The 19,142-nt window shown below is 35.0% G+C and overlaps 2 protein-coding genes across 5 annotated transcripts in view; one reads left to right on the forward strand and one right to left on the reverse strand.

The window, feature by feature from the left end:
• LOC125046997 (adenylate cyclase type 9-like) overlaps nt 1-10,083 on the forward strand; it is a 20,384-nt gene extending 10,301 nt beyond the window's left edge. For all 4 annotated transcript variants that reach the window (XM_047645010.1, XM_047645011.1, XM_047645012.1 and 1 more), the window contains 4 exons: nt 291-346; nt 551-853; nt 1,073-1,172; nt 1,316-10,083. In XM_047645010.1, the coding sequence (XP_047500966.1) occupies nt 291-346; nt 551-853; nt 1,073-1,172; nt 1,316-2,943 (2,087 nt within the window). In that variant the 3' untranslated portion in view covers nt 2,944-10,083. The remainder of the gene's footprint in view (nt 1-290; nt 347-550; nt 854-1,072; nt 1,173-1,315) is intronic.
• Nucleotides 10,077-18,876, reverse strand: LOC125046998 (protein BUD31 homolog). The gene is made up of 4 exons (XM_047645014.1): nt 18,673-18,876; nt 13,315-13,437; nt 12,022-12,188; nt 10,077-10,505 (listed from the first exon to the last, which is right to left on the reverse strand). Exons 1-4 carry the CDS (start codon nt 18,764-18,766, stop codon nt 10,455-10,457), a joined length of 435 nt encoding a protein of 144 aa, XP_047500970.1. The 5' UTR covers nt 18,767-18,876; the 3' UTR covers nt 10,077-10,454.
• Nucleotides 18,877-19,142: the final 266 nt, after the last annotated feature.

The following is a 19,142-nucleotide window of genomic DNA, read 5'->3' on the forward strand; positions in this document are numbered from 1 at the left end:
ATACAAACCATAGGGAAAGAGGGTGATGAATTGACAGAGACTGGAGGAAGTGATAGGGCAGTGAATCTGTAGTATTTCTATTTATGACTTAATGGTGAAGTGATGTGTATCATAGGGAGATTCATGTTGTGAGATTTTTTATTTGTTTAGTTTTTTTTTTTTTTTGACAATGGAAGATGTTTGAATGGCAAGTCTTTGAAGTTATATAAATAAGAAATTAATATGTATATTTTTTTTATATATTTATATATTCTTGATTGTTGATAAGAACAAAAACTCTGTCATTTCAGCCAAAGTTAAAACTGCATCTCTACCAAAGATTGGAAGCAAACAGGAGAATAACAAGGTAATCTGCAGTTGATGTGTGTTTTCAGTTTATGAAATGAGTTTTTTTAAATTTTTTTATAACATATTTCTGAACATAAGCACTTGTATAATTTTAAATGCAATAAATAGTATTATACAGCAGAGTTAGATTAAGTGCTCATACAGTATACTGACACCATACATCTAAAATATCAACCTTTCTCTTGCTCCTTTTGTGATCCAGTCTGCTGAATGGAGCGAGCTGTGGAGCGGAGGAGACCTGGAGGAAGGCCTTGGACCAGGGTGTGGCAACAGCCCCTCCACCCTCACCCCCACCTACACCTCCACCCCCACTACCCTCCCACCATCACCACAGCCACCTCCTCCCACCCCCCACACCCCCACCGCACCAGATTTACCCGAGGATACGCTGGCCATGCCCCACCTACCACGGGGAGGACTCCAGAACTCTTGGGGCAGCGTCACTGGCAAGGACCCCAGGAAGGACTCTGGCATCAGAAGTAGACGGTCAAGCATTCAGGCCCAGGTAGAATTATGTGTGCGTGTGCATGTACACATGTGCATTCATGTTTGCTTTTATGTGCCTCTCCTTATACCTGTGTCTCTCTCCCACTTCCCTATCTATTCTTTTTCCCTTCTCCCTCATTGATCACCTTGTTACAGATACAATGAAGAACTTAAGATATGCCAGAACTCTAAATTATTTTTCCAGTTCATGGATTTATTTCTTTTTGCTTTCTTGCAGATTTTTGCAATTAATGGTATGAGTCCCGGAGACTTACTAACACATCGAGTCAGTGGATATTACACCTCCAGCCAGTCTTCTGTTGCTGAAAACAAACTGGGTAAATATGTTGAAAGTTGTAGATTAAAACTCGGTTTCATATTACTTTAAGAAGAAAGAGTTTTAAGAAAACTCAGTTTCATTTTACTTAAGAAGAAAAAGATCTCTATCCATTTTATGAAACCTCATTTCCTGTCCTTTCAGCTGAGATGGGGGAAAGTGTGAGTGGAGCCGAGCCAAGCAGCATCCCCCTTAACGAGAGCCTAACTCGCTTCCACCAGCTTAGAAAACAGTCAGATCTGGAACTGATCAAGTGTGTACAACGCGACACCAACCACCGGCAGTACATCTTGGCTCCACCTCTCTCTCAGCTGACATTATTCTTTGTAGATGAAGAGCTTGAAAAACAGTACCGGCAACAGACCCACCAGCCGAGACATGACTCTCCCCCTACCTTAGCATCTAGCCACTTCAATACCTATTTTGATATATTGGTTAGTGTACTAGTTTATATTGTAGTCAGCTTCTCCCTCTTTGTTTTATTTCCTTATTCACAAAGCTGGCTTATCCTCTGTTTGGTGTCCACATGTTGGCACTTACTGCTGTTGGTCGTTTGCTCACCACAAGTTGTCCGTGGTGAGAATTACGTCTCGTCCTCATCTCGAACCTATAGCCTGTACAGCAAATTGACTCGGTGGCGCCCATGGCATGCATGTGGGACATCCCTCATCTGTCTCCCTCTTGCGGCTGTCTTCTCAAACTTTTCCTGTGAGTCAATGTGGGTCAGTGATGATAGATACTCTTTGAAGTTCTTCTGCTTCTTAGCATTTGTGGCAACAATACACCTTTGTAACTTCACACAACTTAATTGTTGGATGAAGAATATTTTAGCAACCATTGGGACAGTAGTTTTGTTGGTTCTGATAGAGCCTTCCTTTTGTAGGGGAGAACAAGTTAATGGGAATTTCACCAATAATAATATTACAGTATCAGAACATGAGGAATACGAAAGCATTGGATACCAAGAGGAGGTAATGGCAGCAGTATTACTTCTTGTGCTGGTTTGGTTCCTCAACCGGGAATTTGAGATAAGCTACAGGTTAAGTTTCCATGGATCAGTGATGGCCATAAAGGATAAGGTCAGAGTGCAGACAATGAAGGACCAGGCAGAATGGCTGCTGCACAACATCATCCCAAGACATGTGGCTGACTCCATTAAAACTACTGCCAAATACTCTGAAAACCACAAGGATGTAGCTGTCATGTTTGCATCCATTGTAAACTTCAATGAGCTTTATGATGAGGACTACCTAGGGGGGAAGGAGTATCTACGTGTCCTCAATGAACTAGTCGCTGACATGGACGAGCTCCTTTCGCAAGATGAATTCAAGAATATTGAGAAGATCAAGACTATAGGCAGTACTTACATGGCAGCAGCAGGGTTAGATGCCAAAGTCAGAGCTGAGAACACAGATGCTCATCAACACATATTTGAATTGGTGGAGTTTGCCCTGGCCATGCAGAAGGTTATAGATGACTTCAACCAGGATCTCATTGAGTTCAACCTGATCCTGCGCATTGGCCTCAACTTTGGTGATGTGACAGCTGGTGTCATAGGCACTACCAAATTATACTATGACATTTGGGGAGATGCAGTGAACATAGCCTCGAGAATGGACTCAACTGGGGTACCAGGACGCATACAAGTAAGTGGTGCTTGTGCTGCCATCCTCAACAGGCGCTATGAACTGGAGCGCCGTGGACCAGTCTTTGTGAAGGGGAAGGACAACATGGACGTTTATTTGCTCAAAGGGAGGAAGGACGACACATGAAGGGACTACAACAACAATGTAAGGTTTTGGCTTTGTCAAGACAAGTTAACTGATTCAGAATATCTTGCTGAATGTCTTGCATTAGGTTAACATTTCATGGCCATAGTTTCTCTGCTGGGATGAGGAATGTGATTCAACCACATGGTGTCATTGCAGTGCAGTCTTTATGTAGAGAAACCTTCCCATGAAATAAGTTATCCCACTGGGTTTAGTACTAATTTTTCATTTCTTTTTTTTTTTCTTTTTTACTCTCTTTCCTTCATTTGTTTTAGTAGTGAAAATATATGCAAAAGAAGACTGTGCATGTTCACGTCTGTATAAGTGGACTCCTATGCACAGAAGTCATTGTGTGATATGTCACCAGGATCTAGAAAGTGAAGGCACTGCCTTGGAAGCTGTGCCTAGAAATAGTTGCACTAATAACGTTGAGATTACAATGCACAAATTTGTACGCTCAAAACTAACGGCATTGACAAACTTACAGTGGCAGGAATAAAATGTTAAAAAAAACTCTTTAACAAGCACAAAATAACTGAATTTTAGGCTTAAGGTTTTCATAGGATGCAGTTCCTGAGGAAAGGTTTGAATGATTAAAAAGAAAATGTGTGTGGAGAAAAAATTCTTCCCTTCAAATATGGGTTTGCTTATGTTATATTAATAACTAGTGTTTATGAGTCATAAATGAATTTTATTATATGTTCCATTATTTGTAGATATTTACACACACACACATGTATCCTTGTAGTTATGTATATGTGTGAGGGAATTATGTGAGGTGTGCAATTTATTTAAGAATTGTTTGCTACACTTAGTTCAGATGAAAATTTCTATCTTTTTGAAATGCAATATATTTATTTGCCTTTTTGACTCTGTCTACAAGACTAAGAAAAAGATGATCATTTGTAGACAGTAAATCAACATTTGCTCTGCCAATTAGAAGTAGAATTTTTTTTAATAAGTTAGGATAATACTAAAGGGATTTTATATATGCTTTTAGAGTCACATCAAACCATTACACCCACTCGTATGGAAGCAACAAAGTGGTGTAATGGCCGGTCTCTCCCAACCCAGTGCCATCGTTCACTATGAACATTAGAGAGAAGGAAGGATCTTTCTGCTTTTTCTTTTTATTACGGTGTTTTATTGTACTGTTATAGATGGGAGAAAAGAATACCGTTTCTCATTTTTGTCAGTGGAAATGCATTTACTTAATGTGTTGCTGAGGTAATACATGATGCTTTTTAGAGTTGATTCTTTTATTTCTGAAAGGGGCAGTGCGCCATGATCTTCTTTTAAACAGTGTTGCCTCCTGAGTTCACATGGCTCTATATATTTTTATACACAATTATGAGAAGAAAAAAAATAGCTCGAGTATGATATGCAGTATGAAAGGGACAGTTTAATGTCAAGATTTCTTATAGAATATCTACAGCAAAAGGACTGTGAAGCACACCAGATGTTCACAAATAAGCAGATGGAAGAGTGGCTTGAAGTAACATTACATGAAGGTATGAGGACCCAGTGGAAGCAAGGGTCAGCATTGTATGTAGCAGGATGCAGTGGTGTGGATCTGACAGTGAATCTCACACCAATAGTGATATCTCTCCTTGGACTGCTAAGTTTTAATGAGATATCAAAAACAGTGCTCAGCTGCGAAAAAGATCTGTGAAAGAAAAAAACTATATACATATATATATACATACATATAAGTATTTACTCTATGCATTAATGTTAACTTTTTTTTTTTTTTACTCTATGCATTAATGTTAACTTTTTTTTTTTTTTTTTTTTTTTTTTTTATCTAGACAGATGTTTGCAGCTTCACAGAGTCAATGATTTGATACATCAAAAAAGGAAGGGATTGGTTGTTATAATGTACTGGCTTTTCACTGCTGAATTATGCATTGAAGAATTGCATTTGCAAAATCTGTTACTTTGTCCATATTATGTTGCAAGCACTGTAATTTGCTATAATCTTTTTGCAGATATTGTGAATTGTATTTTTTCATAATCAATGGAATATAATGTGATGTTTCTATGTATGCAAGTAACCATATTAGAACCAGATGGCCAGATTTGTTTATGTTAGTGATGCTTTTACAACTGTCAAAAGCCGTTATGAAGGACTCCATTTATTTTTTAATGAATTGCTTTTGATAAAGCTCAAAGAAAGATGGGATGAAACAGAATGAAAGTCGGATGGTAAGAGACGCACCATTCGTGGTAACATTCAGTTGTATTCAGTACTATCAAGATGAGATACAACCATGCTACAAAGGCAAATTGATTTAGAGAAGGTGGCTTGCATGTCCACTCCTTGTCATTTAACTAAGTGTTTAATTGCTTGTGACTGTCTCTAGGTTAAACAATGGATGTGACTCAACCAGTTTTCAACCCGCATATCAAGTTGATCTCGTAATTTGATTGACTTCGCAGAGGACAAGAAGAAAGTGAACTTGTCACTCCCTCGTGCCATGCAGATGGTCCTTTACCAGGTGGTAGTGTTTATGGTGAAATGCAAATGCTGTAGTACAGGTTTGCTTGTCTGTTTTGCTACTTACATTTCCTTTTATCTTTCATTTTTATTTATCCCTTTTTTTATCCGATAATTTGGGTTAGTTATAGTTGGGTCTGAGTTTAGGGGTTATTATCATCTATCTGTAATTGTTACTGATAAATTTTGTTTGACTACTTTTTACGTGAATCATTTTAAGATGAACCTTTTGCTACTCGTTTCCGTGGTGCTGTTCCAAAATTTTGCAAACAACAAATGGTTAAACTCGTCTCATTCCACAGAAGCTTTTAGTTAGTAGAAATCCCCTTTTTACTTTTCAAACACAGTATTACGCCAATGACCAGAAACCTTTGTTTATCGGACCAACTGTAGTAGAGTAACACCCAGTTTGCGGGACCTTTGAGGTAAGCGGAGATTGTGCCTTTCTATATTGTAGGTTAATGTGATTTTTTTTTTTTTTATATATAATTTAAATAATTCTTGTTCCTTTTTCTAAAGAGTTGATATGGGAGGAGAGGGAGGGAAAAGTCAGGAGTTAGTGTTGAGTGAGTCGTACATACACAGTGCTTTGTAACTTGTAATATATTTATATTTGTGGTGTTTTAATATAGCTATCCCATTTGTTCCAAGCATTGCATTGTGGCAGTATATGTTTATTTAATCATAGTCAGCCTTTTTTTTTTTCACTCTCTTCTTTTCCTTTCTTTTGTCAGAATCTTGTTTTAGCATTGAACTAGTTTTTGTGTTTTCAAGCGTCTAACTATACATGCTGATGGTATACGTAAATTGTTTCCCTGTAAATCTGTTTTGTGTATTGAAGGCTTGTGACAGACATTTTTCCCCTCCTCTTTTTTTTTTTTCTCTTTCTTTTTTGATTATATGAATGTGCCTTGTTTTATTTCCCCACCTCGTCACCTCTCTCCTTGGTTTCAGTGTTAAACGTTATGGTAAAAATGTTAATATCCATTTAATTGATTATCATTGCCTTTTGTTTTGCTTTTCTCACTGCATCTTTCTCCTGTCCTTTTTTTTATTTCCTTTGATAACTCCTTGCTTATATATACATAGATTTAGTGCCAGTATGTCCTTTTTGGTATAGCCTTTGGTATGTAGAGTCAGTGTAGGTGAGCAGTACCACCTTGGACAACCTACAGTGTGTGTGCGATGATCACTTTGTAAGTTCAGTCACTCTCAAGATGCTTTAAACAAATGTGCGAGTCACTGTATGTATGCCTGTTCCCCTAGTTCCTGTTTAAGATATCTGTAGGGTAGAATTATTTTTATTATGGATTTGAGTTTTTTAAAAACTTTTCCTCTGTTTCTTTTTCTTTCTTTCTTTCTTTCTTTTTTTTCAAATGCAAAAATGGAGAATGATAAAACTACTTGCTATGGGCTGAGAAAGTACTCATTAGTGGGAGTAAATTGCCAACTTTCTTTTATTATCAAAAACTGTCCTTAGTCATTAAATTTTCATTCACACTTGATCCTCCTGAGAGAAGATATGATAAAGAGAGATTTATTTCAGATCACATACAATGTAATCTGCTAGTATATACAGATGTGATCTTGCAAGCCCTGTCTTAGGCAGATCCTTTACAATCAGGAACTGATATTTTAATGCTATATGAATATCATTTTTCTTTCTTTGCAATGAATATTTCTTCTTTAAGGGTTACTAAGTTCAGTGTACTTCTTGTCAAGCAAAATCCAGTAATTGTAATGAAGCAGTTGCTCACAGTGAAGCTAATTTGTTTATTAATGCAGAGAACTGTAAAACTATGGATACCGAGTTGATTTCTGTAGAGGGTATATTTAAGAGAATGTGATACTTTTCATAAAATTGCCTTCTCAAAGTAGACATTGTGAAAAGCACTGAAATCTAGTATGTGTCAGATTGAAAAATGATAATCAAAATACTTAATATGGAGAGTAAGTGAGAGATCCAGAATTATATGGAAATATACTCATCTAGTCAGTGTTGATTGATCAGGAAAAAAGCATGTATGTAGATTATGCTAAATACCTGTACATTGATTATTATTACTACATTTATTATTGTTTCACAAATGGAAGAAAAATAATGTAAATTAGTTTTTTCCTATCATATATACTTTTTTTTATTTAACTTTTTATTTTACTTTTTTGAATGGACAGATGAAGATGAATCTGTGACAAAAATGCTGTATGAAGCTCTAGTATTTAAGTATGAATCATAGATATAGAAGCAGTTGCAATGGTTATTAATATTGTATATTGCATTTATTTATGCTATTTGGCCAGTGGAAGATAACAATGTGCAGTAAATGGAAGAATAAATTATGAAAACATGAATTATAATGAGAGCTTAGAGGATAATTGATGATAGAACAGAATATATAATAGATTTATTTCATTTTTTTTATTATACATAAGTATTATTGTTACCATCATCGTCATAATTTTTCTAAAGATATGATACGTAAAATAGTAGTTAATCACTTCATAAACTTAATTATATTTTTATGAAGTTCATTATTGTTAACACGATGAGGCATAAGAAATAGGCTTCTGTATATTATTATCACCATTAAAAGGCTTTTGATACTAATTCCATTTAAGTTACCTAAATGTCTGCTTTTCCTCTTGTCTTCCAAGGTTTAAAATCCTTCAGTCTTTTAATTCTTCATTGTTTATAATAATCTCATATTGAGGTTAGCTATTTTTTTTTTCTTTCTTTTATTTCTTTTGGCTAAAATTTATATGGTCTTGTAACTACTTTGTGATTTTTTTTTTTCTTTTCATTAACTCTTGTCTTGATAAATTACAGGATCTCATCTTCCTAAGAGTCAATATTTGTAGGGGTAAAATCACAGCAGATCTCAAGTTCAGGTGTTGTCAAGTGTCACAATACAAGGCCTTTTGAAGAAGAGTGTATCATTTGATGGAAAGTGTAAGAAAAAGGCAAAAAGAAGGAAAACACATCATTCCTTGGGTGACTTGAGCTTTCTGTGATGCAATTTTTTTGTGTAATATAGTTTGACATGGGCCTTGCCTCCCTTTTTGTACACTGCATTTTGACGAGTAGAAGAATCACAAGGGCAAGTGATATTGTTAGCCTAATAAACCAAAAAAAAAAAATATATATGTAAAAAAAAAAGCAGTATAAAAAAACACATAAAAATAATAGTAAAAAAGAAAAAAAAGGAAATTAAAGAAAAAAAATGGTAAAAAAAAATCAATACTCAGTTGGTTATAGCTTTAATGCATCTCCTGGGTCACTGAGGAAGAAAGATACATGATTGTGGAACTGCTAAGTAAACTCCCGGAAAATGTTTCTTGTTACTTCTTGTGTTTTCCTTTTCCATCTTATTTTGCACCTAGTCATTACATTTGAAGAATTTACGTTTATTGTTAGTGGTTTTGTGAACAAGATAGATGAAGTTTTGAGTTGTGTGTGATCATTTGTCCAAATATGAAGATGCTATTGCAAGTAATGTTTTTACTGTGACTGTATCATACTCTTTTGCCATTCAGAAGTTATTTCCACTTTCATTACAAAAACAAAAAATGTACAGAAAATGTAATTTACCAAATCGTCCAAATTGTGTAGAGATATTTTACATAGGGGTTTTGTCGTTTTATTATTATGCAAGTAGACATTCCATATTGGAACCATTTTTTCAGCTCACATTATAATATATACACAAAAAATAATGATAAACAAAGACTTGGTAGTCCCATAAGAAATGTTCAATTAAGGCGTTGGCCGAGGATGTACGGAACAGAGGAAGGACTTTGGGCTAGATCTTTTGAGATAAGAAATTAGCACATTAGTCTGGGAAGATGGGTTCTGCCTTTTTTGAATATCAGATTAGTTCACTGAATTTTATGATGTTTTTTCATTGTACATATTCCATTAAAAAAAGAATTTGTGCTTGCATTTTTTTTTTACTTCTTTGTTTTTGTGGAAAAAAAAAAGTGACTGAAAGAGAAATATTTATTGACTAAATCATAGCCTTACATATTTTGTAAATGGTAGTCAGAGTTTTTTTTTTTGTTTCTTTTTTAGCATTATAACCACATTCCACCCAATTAATCCACTGCCAAAGTACTCAATTTATTAGAATCTCCAAAAGAGAATCTCAGAAGATAAGATGCTTACCATTAGGTTACTGGAATATATATTAATTACTTTGCTAACATTTGTGTATATACCCTAAGTCAAGATGTATATTCAGTAACCCGTCCCCTTATACCCCATCTTAAAAAAGGAAAGGTGAAAAAGAAAGAAAGAAAGAAAAGAAAAATATATAGTGGAACATCTTCCAAATCTGTCACAATACGAGACTTTTTCCTACAGTTCCCCCCTAAAAGAACTGACATGATTTTGTATTTTCTGAGGAGGTTTTTAGACCTAGTGAGATCCCCAGTTCCTCCTTCCTTGGTGCTGATTCCGTGCGTCCTCGTCCAACAGTGTGAAGGCCTGCTTTCTATGCTCCTTCGCCCCGCTGCTGGGTGTTACGTGTGTGGCTTGTCTATTACAATTTTTACTATTACTTGTCTTTTAACTATTTATTGTTTTAAAATGATATTTTTATGTCTTGCCAAGCCAAACTGTATATAAAGGAAAAATATCTTCTTTAAGATGTGTTTGTTTTATTTTCTCCACTCAAAGACAAAGATCAGTGTTTTTAAAAATCACAATAAAAATCAATATCATGTGCATGAGGCAGGGTCAACATTAAGTAAGAAAAATACATTTTGGACCATCTTGAGAAACTTATTCATATGGGGATTCCATAATCCAATTAGAACATTAACTGAAACTGGAAAAAAAAAAATCTATTCCTCTGTCTATCTAAACTGTAAAGGAAAATTGTATTATTTTTTTTTTTATTAACATCTTTAACCTATACACTAAATTCTGATTGAATATTGACAGAACATTATGGTCCTCAGGTCTCTGGGTAATGCATGACAAGTGAAGCTGATTCATGCACATGTTATAATGTCTTCCTCATCCCGAACAGCCACGGCATCCACAGTGAACACATTCAACAATCTTTCCCTGTGAGAGAGAAAGAAAACTTCATTGTAATTGCTGACCTACAACCAACTTAAAAATTAATATCAAATAGGCAAGTCGAGGGAAAATATATTTCAATATATTTCAATACATTAAAAAAAAAACAAAAAAAAAAACTGACTGTTAAAATAACCCAAGTGAACTGATCCAGAGTTTCATAAAGATGATGAAACATATTCTTATGGAATAAAAATTTGTACAAGAGAAATTTTGATACTTGAACTGTAGTTATGTTTTTAAAAAATTGTGAACATAACAATTAGTGGGCCATTGTCCTCACTTGATTTCCACCTTTCATCAATCATTCTCAATATCTCTACTTATATTAATAATGATACTGGTTAATGACACTAACATACTAACAAGTATAAAAAAAGAAAAAGAAAAAGCTGAAACACGTGATACACAGGACTGGCAATTGACTCCTAGATGACTAAGCCCTCATAGAGCTATCTATTTATAAGCACAGTAAATAAAACAAAACCATAGTGGATATGGCATGTACATAGATGCCATTCAAGCAGCAATTGGTCCATATATAAAGAAGTTAAAGAAAAGGATGAAATAATCATTATGGAAAAAAACATTTCTACATAACCAAAGAAATCCAAACTGTTTAGGTGAACAAAAAGTAAATAAATAAATAAATAAATAATATTGATAATTTAAGAAGTGAAAAAGACAAAGAAAAAGGAGAAAATTAACAAAGGAAGCAGAAGACGGAGAAGTAGCAGCAGAGGATGTGGAGGTGGGGGTGGGGGTGGGGGGGAGAAAGAGAGAGGGAGAAAGAAAGAGTAAAAGTAAGTGAGAGTGAGTGAGTGAGTGAGTGAGTGAGTGAGTGAGTGAGTGAGAGAGAGAGAGAGAGAGAGAGAGAGAGAGAGAGAGAGAGAGAGAGAGAGAGAGAGAGAGAGAGAGAGAGAGAGAGAGAGAGAGTGTGAGTGAGTGAGTGAGTGAGTGAGTGAGTGAGTGAGTGAGTGAGTGAGTGAGTGAGAGAGAGAGAGAGAGAGAGAGAGAGAGAGAGAGAGAGAGAGAGAGAGAGAGAGAGAGAGAGAGAGAGAGAGAGAGAGAGAGAGAGAGGGAAGGAAGGAAGGAAGGAAGGAAGGAAGGAAGGAAGGAAGGAAGGAAGGAAGGAAGGAAGGAAGGAAGGAAGGAAGGAAGGAAGGAAGGAAGGAAGGAAGGAAGGAAGGAAGGAAGGAAGGAAGGAAGGAAGGAAGGAAGGAAAGAAAGAAAGAAAGAAAGAAAGAAAGAAAGAAAGAAAGAAAGAAAGAAAGAAAGAAAGAAAGAAAGAAAGAAAGAGTGAGAGTGAGAGGGACAAAGGCAAGAGAATAAGAAAGAATGGAAGAGTGGGAGCAATAGTAGGAGGACAGAAAGGGAAGAAAAAGAAGAAAACGACAAATCAAGAAGAAAACAATAATAATCAGAGAAAACAACTACATAAAGGAAAAAGAGGAAATAGAAAATAACGCAAGTAAGGCAATGAATTTTGCTTGACCCTTACCTCCTCCAGCTTGCTCTTTGGAACTCTGCACACACAGTTGGTGCCGAAGTTGGTGTCGCGGGCCTGAATGCAGCGAAGGCAGCACAGGTTCTCGTATCCCTGTTTGCGCCACTTAGCAATCAGGTTCTGGTCTGCAATCTTCTCCTTGAGACAGTAATCATACAGTTCTGGGAAGAAAAGTTTAGATCTTTGTTGAGATCAGGGAATGCACACAAACCTACTCAATATATGCACTTTAGTTTGCTCTTGCCTATTGTTTTTTTCTATGGCTAGCAGTTGTACAAAAACACAAAAATGGAAGGAAAGTTGCATTAAATTTAAGGTTTTCACATATACTGAAGTAATTTAAGCTATATTTTTATTACAATTACCATTAGTAATATATGTAACACATTATATATATATATTTAATTTTGAAAAAGGTACTCATCCTCAAAAAACTATCAAAACTTACACAAAGATGTTTTGAAAACTTATTTCAAGTATATATCTAGAAAGAAAAAAAGAAGAAAAAAAAAAAAAAAAAAAAACATATAAAAGGCCTTTAATATATCCAAAGACAACTAAGCCAGTGAATACAATGAACTTGATAACTTTACGTTTAATTAACCCAATATTGTCAGAAAAATGCTGCATTCAATTTAGCATTTTTGGTGAAAAGTCTCTGTACATAGATACCTCTGCTAGTGCTTAGCCACAAAGGAGTCAATTACTAGACCTTGTGATCTTACCCGATTTCACCTTTCCTTGAATTTGCATGAAAACCTTTTTTTTTTACTAATTATATTGATATTGGTATTACTTTCATTATAGATAATATAACTGTTATAATGTTATTGACATTAGTAATGGCAATATAAGATGACAAAATATATTCAAAAATCAAGGAAAAGGGTAAACAGGTGAGACATGTAGTACTCATAATTAGCTCATTGGTGACATCGTACAAGCCATCTACGTGTAAAAACCATCGATAAAGTAAACTAGGAGTGGGCATGGTATGTACCTACATGCCATGGCTGTCGCATTTTGGTTAAGAATCACAATTTCTAAATAAACTGCTACTTAAAAGCAGTATTAAATTTACCTCCTTTTTAACTAATAAAATAGATAAAAAGGTTAATATTCAAAATAAAGCTATTTCTAACAACTTTCACAGTGAATTATAAAATTCAATTATATATTTTATGTCTATTTATGAATGAATAAAAAATAAAGAGAAAAGAAAAAAAAAAACAATAAGAGTAAAAGAGACAGAAAAAAAGAAAGAATAATTGAAAAAAAACTCTTTACCTCTGCTGATAGCTTTCCGTCTGTAGAAAAGGTCGTAAATATATCTAGATCTCTGATGGTGAATACGGAAGATGGGCCAAAGGGACTCGACCTTCCTCTTGCCCTCGTGCGACTCCGTTTCAGCTGCAAAGATAATGAAAATACTCCAGTTAAAAAAAGAGGAACGTCACTAGCACCAAAGCTCAAGCTGTAAAACAAGCAAAATGAAGAAAATAATGTGAAACCATCAACTAATAATTAAAGGAAAGGATTGTCAGCAGCCAACGAAGCCAAATGTCTGTGAAAATTTAAATTCCTAAAATGTGTAATGTGCAGGGCTGGTCTTCATCCATAATGCTTCTTAAATGATTTTAATGTGATTAATAGGTTTAGTATTTTTCAAGAAAACTAGAATTATAAAATTAAGCACATCTGTGCAATATAAACAACGTTGGTTTAGATTTTTTTTGTTTAACTTATTATATCAATTAATGAACATCATACTCTTTTGAAAATCAGTCCTTTTAGTTTGGCAGTTTTCTTACAAACACTTCACACACCGGTGAAAATTATAAATTTCATTATAAGAAAACTACCATTTATTTTCATGAGCAAACAATACAGTATGGCATTCAAAAACAGAAGGCTGAATAGTATTGATTAATCAAATACAGAAAGAGGTGTAACACCTCAAATAAATACACAAGATTGGTTTAACAATAAGCTATAATATATATAAACAGCATCACACCTTTGCATATGCATCACTGGCTGTAGAAAAAGGTATGAATGAAAAATATCTTAACAGTGCAAGAAACATGTTAAATGTGTTTTATCAGCAATGCATTGGAAATATATGCAAATTGTGTTGAATAATTTAGCGTGATGTGAAGATATTCATTCCCATTCATACCTTTTTCTACATCTGTTCCAATGAACAGTGTGCGTCACTGGCTTTCAGAAAGCTTTGCCTCATTTATTTCAATAAATACATGTCACATGATTGTGCAATGGCTCTTAATGGGAAATTGGGTAATTCTTCTGTTAATAATCTGACATTAAGTTTCATTAAAAAAAAAATTAGCCCCTATTAACAAAATGTCAGAAACATTGGAACAAACTGATGTGATTTCATCCTCTTTACAAAACAGGTTTTATCTAAAACTGCATAACAAGTCTATAATCCCTTGGTGTTGGCCATGCATGTGAACACATGCCCGACAAATGCTGAGCTTTGTTCATTCTCTTCACCCACACCATTTTTCAACGCCCTAATACTGCATGAACCAGCCTTCCTATGCTGCCACACACCACCACCTTTATTTTTGGCAGGCTTTTAACTCAACCATGCCCCAGCCACAGCCAAATGAATAGGATGCATGAATGCTATGGGTTACCTACAATGTAGTTACTGTTAGCTCTAACTCTCTAACAATTCCTCAACAGGTTCTGCACCTTCCAATGACTAGAATTAAATGAGAGATAGGAAGAGTTACTTTTCCTGTCACTCAGTATTAAATATTCCAAAAATAAACTTATTACCAAAATGTAAACATAAGATATGAAAATAAACCTTTTGAATTACAATATCTTACTATTTCTTATAAGATTCACCCTTCTACAGATACAAGGACCTATAGTATGGTACATCAAATAGCAATGGTTATATTAGATTTCCAGAAAACAAATCAGTGATAGATATTGATTACTAACTATAACTATCAGCTACAAAACTAAGGCTATTACTCGTATCTGTTAGACAAAAAATACAAAATAGTTTCAATTACTCAAAGTGCAATAATTTATGCAACAGTTTCTGCTTCCCTTTAAATCCCAACCTTTACATCAAGTGAAGATGGCTGCTTTGTAATCATAGGATATTCCACATCTAAGGAATGCTCATACATGTGCTAGGAAATCCCTCATGCAAAAATAAGTGATAAAAAAATAATAGTATATAAAAATTAAATAGATAGATAAAACTATGCTGAAAATAAAATAAACTGCAGGACTCAGGTGATAAGACAAAGAAAGAAACAGTGTACATCTACAGCCCCACTTAAAACTACATGCTCAGTCTTTCCATCACATACTGCCTTTCAAAAATATTTGTTTTAAAAATCCATGATAGGTACTGCATTTATGTGTATGCTGCTGAGACTTAAATACACAGAGTTAGTTACCTTTATGTGATACTGCCTAAAATGTACCTGTTTGTTAATCATCAAGTGAGTGTTTGCAGTCATCATCAACTCTAAATTATCTAATTTGAAATATATAATAGGCATAATCTTCTTCACCTAGAGAGAGTATAAAACTCAGAACTGTATGAAAATATCATTATCAAGTGCAAAATATAATACAAATATTAAGTCCTTCCCACCAACAAAAAAATGTCACTGTCTTCACTTACAACACTTCCAAACACTCTTATTAATCATATATCCCTTTTTAAAGCATAAAGACTTGTTTGGTGAACACTGCATGATTCTGTCCTGATGCTGCCTCTTTTTACTTTCATCAGTATATAACACTTTTGGTGACCTGAATACGCTCAAAGAAAGAGCATAAACAATATCAATATTCTTATTTTAGAAATGTTTTCTTACGTGGCACTACCCTGTCCCACTAAATGGCAGCAGTGTCATCCCACAGAAAGAAATGATGGCTGGTTATCTCGTACTTCATAAAGGCACCATTAACGGATAACTAAAATTACAACATAATGAAATTAGAGTAGAATACAAATGCACATAACCAGAACTATCAAACTTTATAATGCATTCAATCTTAGAAATAAAAAAAGTAGCAACTAACTGAACTTTGGATTCCACAGATTCACTTTCTTTTCCTTTTCTTTTTATCTTCTCTGAATCGTCTGACACTTTATACTCATCTTTACATATGTCATATTTTGAAAACCTATATACAATACCTTTTATTGTTTTCACTAAAAATTGTGACCCTCAATACCATTCATAATTTTTCTCAAGAGCAAGTCGGAGTACTCTACAGTGAGAGTTGAATAGCCAGTTTTTCCTTTTACTTATTTATTCTAGGGACATGCACTTTCCACTGTATATCTATTTACCTATTTACTTATTTATTAATTCATTTATTTTTTACACACATGTATCTTACTGACACTTATTCACCAAGGAGTCAATTAATAGCCTACCTGATCTCCCCTTTTGAATAGAATATCAAGGCCTATTTTGGAGCACAGGTGAGTCTCATTCTGGATTTTCTGGACCAAGGATTGATTTACCATCAAAATATAAGGAAAAACTAGGAAATAAATTGTATTTGAGATACAAATTAATAAACTACTAACAGGGTCTGTTTCATCTTTATAAATTCACTTATTATGCAATTATTTTCTTCTCAGTTTTTCACAGGCACATTACCTTCCTCCAGACTGTCTGAGTATTTTAATGAACTGGAAAAAATAATCACATATATACAGAGGAGCAAGTGTTTACAGCAACTGTTTGTGTCACATGAAAATCAATAGTATTAAAATGGTTAAACATTAAAAAAAATACAGAGCTAGCCAGAATGAAAAAATAAATGGGATCTGTATTAAATTTATGACATACAAGCTTCAACATGTAATTCCAACAAATACTTCAAAACAGACTTTTCTGATATTCTTCCTAAGACACTTGCTCTAAACTTTGATAAAAGTACACAGAATACCCGTACATCTACTATATCATGACTTTCTCTCTGTCTGCAATGAAGATCTTTGAATATGCTAAAATTTTCTGAAAATCACTCATAAAAATGAGATCGTGCTCTGTTCAAAGCAGGCATTCAACTTTTTCTTTAATCAAGAGAAGAGTATAATGGCAGCTTCATCAATTACTATGAACCTAGAGTGAAAATATTGGTCTTTAGTTTAGTGCTCTCCATCTCACAAGCTCTCAAGCATACTCTTAGTTTTCCTAATAACCATCAACATACATGTAATAGGCTGTAATTGCCTCCTATAACAGCTGACAGGCAGTCATAGTTGTTATATGGCTTGACTCTTTATTAGCCAATTGCCAATGGGCATGGCACATACATCCATGCCAAGCCCGCTTTGAGTTTACTTGTTTATCCACATAGATGGCTATACTTGTACTAAGTCACCAGTGAGCCAGTTATGAGTACTGCCTGTCTCACCCATTCACCTTTTTCATTGATTTACCAAAATATTTTATGTTATCTTTATTTGGTGTTAATAATGTTTATAACATTATAGTAATTATAGTAGCTTTCCCCATTTTATATTCATTTTCCCTGGCAACAATGGGTTAATAAGAATACAACACAGTGGATGAAGACAATGTGCTGACTTAGAGCAAGTGCTGAGGGTTTTGGTGCACCCTGGCCAGCAAAGAGCTGGAGGCAGATGGTGCTCTAGACAGAATGGTGATGGAGAACAAACTGAAGGTCAGATATAATCTTTATCTGAGCCCTCGATGAGGCAATGGATCCGAAATGACACAGAGCCACGTGTTAAACATGTTGAGCCCACATGGTCTTCTGGTCTAATGGCTTACATAAACTGTGCTTATGTGCATGCCATAACTGCTCTTTACAATCTACTGATTACATAGTGTGTGTGTGTGTGTGTGTGTGTGTGTGTGTGTGTGTGTGTGTGTGTGTGTGTGTGTGTGTGTGTGTGTGTGTGTGTGTGTGTGTGTGTGTGTGTGTGTGTGTGTGTGTGTGTGTCTGTGTGTCTGTGTGTCTGTGTGTCTGTGTGTCTGTGTGTCTGTGTGTCTGTGTGTGTGTGTGTGTGTGTGTGTTTTAAATTATGAACCAGAATAGATTACGCAAATTTGAAGGTAAGCAATAATATCTTCTTATGAATTCTGCCATCATGGCCAACTGTACAGGGAGACTTTAGGACCCTTACTGAGTTTTAATACTACAGCCATTAGTCCCAGAAGAACGTGGTCACTTCATAAACAATTGCCTTGACAAGTATATATAAATAATACATGACATACAGAGCAGCTGCATGCCATGCCATACAAAACTACTAAAATATATGGAGAGAAAATATATGTAATATCAAATCATAGACAAATAATCACAGATCAACGCCTTGCTTTTTCTGATCCACTTGAACCCTTGAAATATAGAAAATATACATCTTTTTACACAAGTTTCATAACGATATGCACTAATGACCTTCAAGAAATACTTTTTAATTTCCACGAAAGCCTCTGATTTTCGGATTTACCAATCTCCCCTCTTAAGCACATCCTGGAATATAACATCAATCACACACACCCTTTTAAATAAAAAAACAAAATTCACTTCTCAAAAAGACTCACAGAAGACTCACAACATGCATTTAAATATCCATTAAAAAAACACGCTCACCTTCTCTCATTTTCTGATCCAGTTCCTCCAGCGTTGGCTCAATTAACTCCCATCCTTCTGGAGGAGGCTTCCGACTACGCCTCACTTTAGGCATTTTGATAAAATACTCAATAAACACTCAAGAAAAAAAGAAATCCTTCAATAAGGAAATCCACAAACGTTTTCTTCTTCTCTCTCCGATGTAAACAAAGCGTCAAGTGCGGTCTTAGCGAACGCGACATAGCGAGAATCTAGCGGAGGTGTTGGGTAGCGGACTGTTTTTAGCGAACTTGGGGAAGGGTATGGGCAATTGGGGGTGGGGGGTGGGGGGAGGGCATGACTAATTCGGTAGAAATTAGGGTAATTGAGAGTGAGGGGTAAGGTTATGATGTGAATGATTATGAAGGTATTAGGGAGGGGTGTTAATTATTTGTCTTCCTCTGTCTGTATGTCTCTCCACAATTATAGCCCCATAGTTAAAGGTCCACTTC

The sequence above is a fragment of the Penaeus chinensis genome, chromosome 40 (genome assembly GCF_019202785.1).
Source record: "Penaeus chinensis breed Huanghai No. 1 chromosome 40, ASM1920278v2, whole genome shotgun sequence".
In the NCBI taxonomy this organism is placed as follows: Eukaryota; Metazoa; Arthropoda; class Malacostraca; order Decapoda; family Penaeidae; genus Penaeus; species Penaeus chinensis.

Excerpts from the sequence above, each read along its gene's own strand:
- LOC125046998 (XM_047645014.1), bottom strand. The coding sequence starts at position 18,766 with ATGCCTAAAGTGAGGCGTAGTCGGAAGCCTCCTCCAGAAGGATGGGAG. Across the intron at positions 12,189-13,314 it reads ACGGAAAGCTATCAGCAGAG|AACTGTATGATTACTGTCTC; the intron begins GTAAAGAGTTTT and ends TTTTCTTCCCAG. Across the intron at positions 10,506-12,021 it reads CAAAGAGCAAGCTGGAGGAG|GGAAAGATTGTTGAATGTGT; the intron begins GTAAGGGTCAAG and ends TCTCTCTCACAG.